The 9,573-nt window shown below is 40.7% G+C and overlaps 1 protein-coding gene across 1 annotated transcript; it reads left to right on the top strand.

The window, feature by feature from the left end:
* The first annotated feature begins 1,205 nt into the window (after positions 1-1,205).
* On the top strand, positions 1,206-9,450 carry galnt5 (polypeptide N-acetylgalactosaminyltransferase 5). The gene is made up of 10 exons (XM_010781508.1): positions 1,206-2,819; positions 2,906-3,072; positions 3,769-3,888; positions 5,198-5,333; positions 5,430-5,549; positions 5,631-5,748; positions 6,207-6,536; positions 6,808-6,888; positions 7,509-7,661; positions 8,636-9,450. Exons 1-10 carry the CDS (start codon positions 1,693-1,695, stop codon positions 8,771-8,773), a joined length of 2,490 nt encoding a protein of 829 aa, XP_010779810.1. The 5' UTR covers positions 1,206-1,692; the 3' UTR covers positions 8,774-9,450.
* The last annotated feature ends 123 nt before the right edge of the window (positions 9,451-9,573 follow it).

Genomic DNA, 9,573 nt, shown 5'->3' with positions numbered 1-9,573 from the left:
AAGACTAAGTTATAGATAGATGGATGGATAGATAGATGAGGTTATTAAGCCTACATTCTTTTGTGTGACTGTACCTGCAGTTCCTCCCTGACTTCCATCACTTTCTCTCTCTCTCTTTCTCTCCGCCTGTCCTGTCTCTTCCTTACCTAAGCTGAGTTTCGATTGACGTAGTCTTTTCATTATATCTGAGTCAGTGTAAAAAGAAAACAATACAATGTTATATCTCCATTGTTTTACTCAAATTGAAATGAAAGAAAAGCATTACAACGTTTGTTAAAAGGTAATCCTTCTGACATTGGATGAATGTAATTAACTTTAGCTCTCTAGCTAGTTTATTCACGCAATTTAAACCAAAGTATAGCAGCCTATAGCTGCAATATAAGTTAGTGTGCATGTTGTCGGACGTCCACTGACTAACGTAGAGCGTTCACACAGGATCTGCTGGTCATATGATGTCCTGATGAACAGAAACACAAGCAGCCCGCTGGACTCAGATCTCTAGATACTTCATCACTCCTCCGCTGCTCCGGTACAAGTCCGGGGCCCTTTCTCATAACTCCTCTCCTCGACTCCCCTCCTCGACTCCTATCCTCGAGACTTAGTCCCGCCCACAGGAGATGCGAGTGGAGGAGACGAGGAGGGGAGCCGAGGAGAGAGGAGGGGAAGCAGCAGGCGGTTAGAGAAATGAGAAATCCTCTCCTCTGAGCGGTCATTTTAAAGAGACACCGTTGATGATGACAGGAGTCTGATGGACAGAACTGTGTTCATGATGATTTATAGGCCTATTTACTTTTAATTCATTCACAGTGCGGTATGAGACAATATACATGCTACAGATGCGGACATATACACACACACACACACACACACACACATATATTTATATATATATTTATATAAATATATACAATTTCAGTTTCAAACAAGTATGAGAGCACTCTCATAATAACTGCTATCAGGGCCTTGGTATAAAAGTCACGGCTCGCCACTGCGACCTAATATATAAGTTGTTTAGAAACATTAGCTAAATTATTTTTATTTTATCACTTTTTTGTGCTTTTTACTGTCCCCTGGAAACAGATTTTGTCGTGATGCACATTTTTACATATTAGACTTCATGTTTCAACGATTAGAAGTTCCATGCTTTATTTTGAAGGCTTAGCACGCACTTCCTGTGCCCTTGCAGCTCTCTCCTGCTGGCTTGTTGTTGGCTCCGTCTCGGCGGAGCCCTTTCCTGCCAATCTGTCCAATCACAGTTTACTGACAGTGGAAGTTGGTCTCCACGTCGTCCTAATACAAAACTGTGTCAGTTCAAAGCTGTTACGTGGAGATTCAGCGAAAAAGTCGACAACGTTAGTGAAGTTTCTGTGAGTTACGACGAAGCGATACAAACTAAAGTAATATGTTATCCCCCTGCGGTTGAAGGTGACCAGAGCGATACGGTATGGGAAATTAACATTTATACTTATATATATCTTTGTGCTGGGCTATGGGTGTCAGACACTTCTGTATTCCTATATGACAACACCGACTACCTCTGCTACTCACTGTCATATTTCTAGCATGCCACGCAGGCAGCTAACTTCTCCAAAGAAAGAAAAACCTCGCCTACAACTGAGAAGTGGCCTTAACAGTATGATACTTTGACATTCTTCACATTTTCACCTGGATTTCCACTTTTAAACACCCAAAATGATGAAGATTAGGAGATATTTAAGGGGGAGTGGGAGGGTACTTGCATTTGTGTTCATTGCCTCTATTATTTGGCTAATGCTTGACATGGCTGTACTTCGCTTGTCAATGAACGATGTGAACAGTCAGCTGCTGAAGGAGCGAGTGATCAGAGAAAGGGAAGATTTTAAACAGTCCCGGGTGACACAGGTGGTCAGAAGGGGTTTTAAAAACCCAGTTCAGAGGGTGGACTTTGCTGTTACACATGCTGTTAAAGGACCACTCAATCCAAGCCTCAAACTAGCCAAAGTGTACAGACAGGGAGGCAAGAAACAAGATCCCATTTTGGAGGATAAAAAAAAGATAAACTCTCTACCTCACAGAGTAAATTATATGGCCAACATTGACCAGCAAAGAGATGTTGCTTCTGAACATAAAGAAGGAGGGGCTGTACAAAATGTCACACCGAAGCTGGGAGTTCCTGCAAATAAAAGAGCAGTAAACTTGGATTTGAATGACAAGAAAGTAAAGAAAAGTAGAGAAGCAGTTGTCTCTGATAAAGTGACATTACCTGTAGTAGTGCCTAAAATAACCCAAGCTCCTCCAGGTGTTCAGGAAGCAAAACATGGACCACTACCAACCTCAAAGAAGGGACCCATTAAAGCTGAGGGTGTTGTACAAAAAGCTTTGGACAAAATTGAAACAAAGACAGACGAAGTAGTCAAGGAGAAATCTTTGACTAAGACTGGAGCGAAAGTGAGTGAGCTTAAGAACAAAGAGGCCCACCCTGTTGAAACAACATCTAAACCAGTCAACAAGGAGGTCAAAGGAAAGGAGGAGAAACAGGTCAGGACGATCGCCAAGACTGACCTGAAGGCAGCGAAACCTACAATCAAGCTCCAAGCAGGAGAGGGCTCCAAGGATAACTCCAGTGCTGTCAGAAAACCAGGTGTGCACAAAATGCTCTCTCTGGACATGACTAACGCTCCCAGAGATGTTAACGCAATGGGCCAGTTTGGTCTGGCAGCACTGGCCTCCAGTTACGAAGATATAGAGGTAAAGAAGAGATGGAACGAAGGGCATTTTAATGTCTTCCTGAGCGACAAGATCCCAGTGGACCGAGCCATCCCCGACACCAGGCCTGATATGTGAGTCTACTTCTGCACCGCTTCAATGTGCTCTGACCCCCAAGCTGTTGTTTTTGATTCATTATTTATTCGTGCTGTGTTTCCAGGTGTGCACAGAATCTGGTCCATGATGACTTGCCTTCCACCAGTGTGATTTTCTGTTTTGTGGATGAAGTGTGGTCCACACTCCTCCGCTCTGTTCACAGTGTGTTAAACAGATCTCCACCACACCTCCTCAAAGAGATCATTCTGGTGGATGACTTCAGCACCAAAGGTAATAATGTACTTACTGTTTCAGGGGTAGGGCATGTTACGTTTGGTGGGTCTCCTCTTAAAAAAAAAACAATGCAAAAATTGGCATTCGTAGGCGAAAACTGCTAATGACAAGCTGAGCACTATGCTTTTTTATTAGAGGACACAATTGTTTGTTTAAAACCCAAAATGTGTAGGAAGTATAATATTAATAGTCATTTTAACTGGTCAAAAAATGTACCGTAACCTAATTCTTCAGACTGTATTGAACATTCTTGCAGCTGCCCCTCCAAAAGTGTTCATGAAAAGGTTGCTGTGAACATCATCTTTGTAATTATAATTATTTTTGAATTGAATTATTTTAGAATTTTCTTAGTTTGAGAATGCACACAGGATGCAAGTCCACCAACATGTACACACACATCACAACTCTGGTGTTCTGGAGAATCGTTTTTTGATTTGTTTTTGGGTTATCTTATTATTACACAACACATATTTGAGCATTATCCATGAGATGTGGTTATTAAAGATAAAATAGCCAATTAAAATGTCAATGTGAAGTATATCAGAGTAAAAGTATCCACAGCTATTTCGAGAGAATCAACAACTACGCTTTTCTAACAAGAAATGTCATTTGTTTTAATGCTAGGTCATTTTTCAAGCTATATGAAAATGTTCCTGCTGTCAGTGTTCATATTTTTTTATTTTCTTCCGGCAGACTATCTGAGGGAGCAGCTAGACAAGTACATGGCTCAGTTTCCCAAAGTGCGAATTCTTCGTCTGAAGGAGCGTCAGGGTCTGATCAGGGCCAGGATCGCAGGAGCTGATATAGCCCAAGGTAACCAAAGCTTAGAACAGTGTCATACACTTATTCAATGTGGTATACATATGTGCATGTAGCAGGGGATCTGTCCCACATAAGAGAAAGATAGTAACAGAACTCACATGAATATGTCGAATCAGTTGGTCAGACTTGTAAATGTTAAACAGAACAACCAGTGTGTCCTTATCTCGGCTGTGTATTTTCAGCTCTAGAACTAAGCTAATCAGATAACAAGAAGCTTGTTATCCAAGGGCAAGTTTGAAAGTCTGAAATTGTAATTATGGTTTTAACATGAAATATTATTATTATAACCACTGTTGGGGAAATATTTTCCAAGGTCCATAACTTTGACCCAGTTTATCAGTTCAAACTATCCTCACTGAGCACACGCACTTGTAACCTTGGCTGCTGTGCTCTCAGTGTTCTGTTTCCCTGTTCCTGCCTGTTGGCGTCAGCTGATTTTCGGTGTTATGATTCTATCTTGTTATGCAGCATGTTGATTAGTCTCTCTGAACTAGCTAAATACATGGGTCTGGGGTAGAGTTCTTCAGAATTGACGTGGCAACTCTACCGTGAAGTCAGAACCTCTGGCTCTTGGACTTGTGATGTGAATCCTCCGACCGAAGCTCCTATAATAAACCATCAGTGCTTGACATCAAAGCTCCTGTTCTTCCCGTGTCTCCTTCATGAGTCGGTGACTCCCACTGCATTGCTACACAGAAGTTTCCCCCACAACTACTTTCTGGGATTATGATAGTCATGTGGGCTTTGAATAATGTAACTTTAAACCCGCAACATGAACATCCATTTGGTGTAAAGTTCAAAAGTAGTAAAACAACGCACATTAACAGTGTAATCTTCACTTTCTAGTTTGAATGACACTGATTGGGCGTTCATCTATGGTCTTGTGTGTTTCTGAAATGTCAGGTTGACATTGGCAAAATTCATTTTAAATAGAGACAATGATTCAGACAGTCTGTGGTCCAGTCTTTGGAACTTGTAAACCCAAACGGCTTGCAAGTATGTGCACTTGCTCCACACATTTAACTGTGTGGAATATCATTCATGGATAGTCTTGCAACAAATACAGAACTAAAACATTGAAGCAATACCATAAGTCACACTGAATTGCACTCCACATCATGTTCTTAAGTAGAAACACACGCGTTTTCCACATGCTGTGTTATGCACGTTACTTACATACTTGAGCAAGCAACTGGCTCTCAATTAACCTTTTGATAGGAGTCGTAACGGTTGCACTGTCGCACATGGGGCTATTTGTTTAACTACACCAGGATGTTTGCTTTCTAACCCCTTACTATAGGCGAGGTCCTTACCTTCCTCGACTCCCACATTGAGTGTAACGTGGGCTGGCTGGAGCCGCTGCTGGAGAGAATCTACCTGGATCGTAAGAAGGTGCCCTGTCCGGTTATTGAAGTTGTCAGTGATAAGGACATGAGGTGACTCAACACTGCCATATCTCTCAAGCCATTGACATGATGTGATATTCGTTTTAAAGAGAATGTTATTTTGACATTGGAGCTTCTGTTCCTCAGTTATATGCTGGTTGACAACTTCCAAAGAGGTGTTTTCAAATGGCCTTTGGTGTTTGGCTGGAGCGCATTACCAGAGGAGTACATTAAGAAGAATAACATGAGCATCTCCGATCCCATCAGGTACCTAAAACAGTCCATTTGAATATTCACATTCTATTATTAGTTCAACTTGATTAACATTTATTTAATTTTATCCTACAGATGTCCCGTTATGGCTGGAGGCCTTTTCTCCATAGACAAGAAATACTTCTATGAGCTCGGCACCTATGATCCCGGACTGGATGTGTGGGGTGGGGAAAACATGGAGATTTCATTTAAGGTATTTTATTTTATTTATTTTGAATGTGTAAAACAATAATACAAAAATGTAAATTGAGAATTATTAACAACACAAAATGTATCAGTATCATATTGATATACAAAAATATTACTGATTCTAAATTATGTATAAACCAATAATCTACTTAATTACACATCCGAAAAGGGGTGGGAAGAAGTTTACACTTATTTAATCCCACCCCTTCTCCCAAAAACTAAATGACTAACATATACTGTATATATATATATTATTTTCTTTCTTTTTTCTTAAAGAAATACATTTGTTATTGAAAAACATAAAACAACAAAAAATAAACAGATAAATAAACAAACAAACAAGCTATATTTAGCTTTATTTATTAGCCAAGGTATGTCATTCTTTTAATTTCATACACAAATATTGGCCACAGGTGTTTGGAAGCTTCACTCACATGCTGCCTTATCCTACCATTTGAACAGATCTGGATGTGTGGAGGGGAGATCGAGATCATCCCCTGCTCTCGAGTGGGACACATCTTCCGAGGACAGAATCCTTACAAGTTCCCGAAAGACCGGCAGAAGACGGTGGAGCGTAACCTGGCCAGGGTGGCAGAGGTCTGGCTGGATGAGTACAAGGACCTCTTCTACGGCCACGGCTACCACCACCTGCTGGATAAAAAGAACACCAACATCGGCGATCTCACCGAGCAGATCGAGCTGAGGAAGAAGCTCCAGTGCAAGAGCTTCAAGTGGTACCTGGACAACGTGTTTCCAGATATGAACGCTCCTTTAGCCAAAGCTGAAGGCCTGGTATGTAGAGGAATACACTTTGTTCACATTAACATTTCTTTAAAAGGAAAGCTTGTTATACTTTCCCTCCCTTAAGCTATTGTTGGCTCTGGACCCAAACAGAGACTATGATTGTTCTCTTTGGAACGAACAATAGCTTTCTGTCAGGATTCATCGAAAGAAACGAGAACAAGGCTCATTGTCATACCCAATTCAAATGAGTGAAGAAATGTTTGCAGTGCTGGTGTTTCACTTCTGTGTTGTTTTATTTTAATCTAATTTCTCCTTGTAGGTCTTTAATCAGGGCTTGAGAAAATGCCTCAATATGCAGCAAGGCTCTCTGTCCTTTGATAAATGTGATCTCAGCAAGCAGGTGGGTGTGCTTTTTTTATTCTTTATTTTTATTTTTGATGTAACCTTTATTTTACCAGGAATACTCCCCTTCAGATCCAGACTTTCTCAAGCATCAGACTTGAAACAAATGGCACATTACCTCCAACTATGAACTAGAAGTGTTCAGTTACAGCACATGTGCATTCACTTGTCAAATAGAGCTTAAATGCTTAAACAAATATTTAGTTTAAGATAGTTCTGTAGCTCACATGCAAGTGCAACAAATGTTAAGAGCACAGAAGACATTGCAGGTTTTAAATGTTTATTTTACTAATGTTTTAACTGCAAAAAAAAGCAAAAGTGATATAGTGTTTCAGAGGAAAGTATGCGGTGATTGTGCAATCATGGCCTCTTGCCTGTGGTAATTATGGGGGGCGTAGAACAAAAATATCCAGGAATAAACCTGGATCAGGACAATCAGAGTCCAAGACAGGACCCAAGCCACGATAAACAAGGGAGGAGTCCCAGCCAGACCAGGCCTCTATACGTGGTCTTTTGGGGTTCACAGCAGAACACTGAGCTGCCCTTCAAAAATCTTCAATTTTTCATGGAGCCTAATTACATCCTTGTCCCTCCTCTCTCTTTCTCTCTGGTATTTAGAGTCAGCACTTTAATTACACCTGGACGAGGCACATACGGCAGCAAGATCTATGTCTCGCTCCCCAAGGCAAGGGCAGCAGCTTCGCTTTACAATTATGTGACAACGACAAGCCTGAGCATCGCTGGTTCCACAAATCATCCAACTCCGCTCTGGTAGGTCGACTCTGGGTATGCCTTTGTGTTGTCTACTACTTCTTTCTCTTTCTTTACTTTATTTCAAACAACATGACTGGCTTGCTTTATGAAGTTGGTTTCAGTTTGGTATAAGTGTGAGACTGACCATTGAATCAGAATCAGAATACCTTTATTAGTCCCACAGAGGGGAAATTTGCAGCGTTACAGCAGGAAAGAGCCACAGACATACGTTAAAAAAGTACTAAGTTATAATATAATAAACAATATGCTAAAAAAGTAATAAGTTATAATATAATAAACAATATGCAAAAAAAAAAAAAGAAGTTACATAATTTTCTAAAATACAAATCAAATCTACAAATCAAATCCTGTAGCAGTTCTTAGGATTTAGCAGCCCGGTATATACTACAGTTATTAAAGATGGCATATGTATATAAAGTATATATTGCACATAAAGCACATATTGCACATAGTGTGACGGTATTTAACAGCAGCAAGTTACACAATCTACAAAATACAAGATACATACCTTGTAACAGTAACAAGGGTTTAGCAGGGTCCGACCAAGCAAGGAGGCAGAGGCAGAACGTCCAAATACAACCCGGTGTGGGCATTTATTCAAATCATGGGCACATGATTCACAGCCTCAATTGCTGTCCACCTGAACAGTCAGCAGCCACAAGGATCTCACACACACTACCCTGTCCACTGACAGGGAAAACAGAGCCTAAATACACACACACACACACACACACTAATCAGGCCAATAAGACACAGGTGGGGGGGGAGGAGGTGAACCCATCACCAGCCACAGACAAAACGGGAGGGGGAACACTTTCAAACTAAACCACATGTGCAATATTACAAGCCCCGAAGCCATGAGTCCACAGTGACGAAGTTACCTTTGTCACAATAAGGGAAAGGGAATCAAAGATTGTTTAGAGGCTAAAGCTTCGCTCATTAATCATGTTTCCTGTTTTGTCTTTGTCAAGGCGGAGCACCTCATAGCAGAGTTTGTATCCAAACACATGTGCCTGGAGGCGGGGCCTCTGGGTGACACTCTTCGCCTAAATCCATGTGAAACCGGAAATGCCTTCCAGAAGTGGCAGTTCACACACTACCACGCTTAGTGATGAGACTGAACTGTGTCACACATGCACTATAGAGACCTTCAGTGGCCTACACTACAGTCTGCAGCTCAGACTCAACACACCACTGTCCAGAGGAGGGAAGCGCTTTGGTGGCAGGAATCATCATGGACTGGCGTAGAGTTTTAAACTTGTGTGCCAGAGGAAAGGCAGCATCTCCTCTCTGTTTTGGAACAATTTGAACCGGGGATTGTCAAAGGGATTCTGGTCAATGTCTGTGAACACTTTATATTAAGCACAACATATCTCACTACCAAAGATAAACAGTGCCTATCAGATGTCAGATGTACAAAGTGATTTTCATTCTCTTCATTTTGTGCTGGGACTAATTGCATGTAATATAGAATGTATTGAACATATCACATGTTTTCAGCGAAACATAATCTTTTCTTCATGTCATGTACTTTTGTGTTTGACGAGGCACATGGGGTTCTTCTATGGTTTTTAATGCTGCATTCTTTTGGTGTGTTTTTTTTTTCTAAAAGCGGTCCATTTGTATGAATGTCTTCTTGTCACTAGAGGGAAGTGTTGGTTTAAAACACACAACAAACCTGTGATGTTATATCATGATTGTGCGGCCTCTTATCAAAAGCCTTAAACCAGATAATGATGGAAATGCATAAAAATAAAAGAGATTTCTTTTTTGATTTAATAAGCTATATATTTTTATTTGTTTTTAATACAGTTGCCATTACTAAGACATGAAGTATGCATGATGTTTTGGTTAATCTCTTCTTAATTCTTACCCTAGAGGTTAAGATGCTAAAGTTTGAATACCAAAC

The sequence above is a fragment of the Notothenia coriiceps genome, unplaced genomic scaffold, assembly GCF_000735185.1.
Source record: "Notothenia coriiceps isolate Sejong01 unplaced genomic scaffold, NC01 NC01_scaffold00023276, whole genome shotgun sequence".
NCBI classification, from domain to species: domain Eukaryota; kingdom Metazoa; phylum Chordata; class Actinopteri; order Perciformes; family Nototheniidae; genus Notothenia; species Notothenia coriiceps.
The sequence above is the reverse complement of the archived record's forward strand: the minus strand, read 5'-3'. Positions and strand labels throughout refer to the sequence as shown.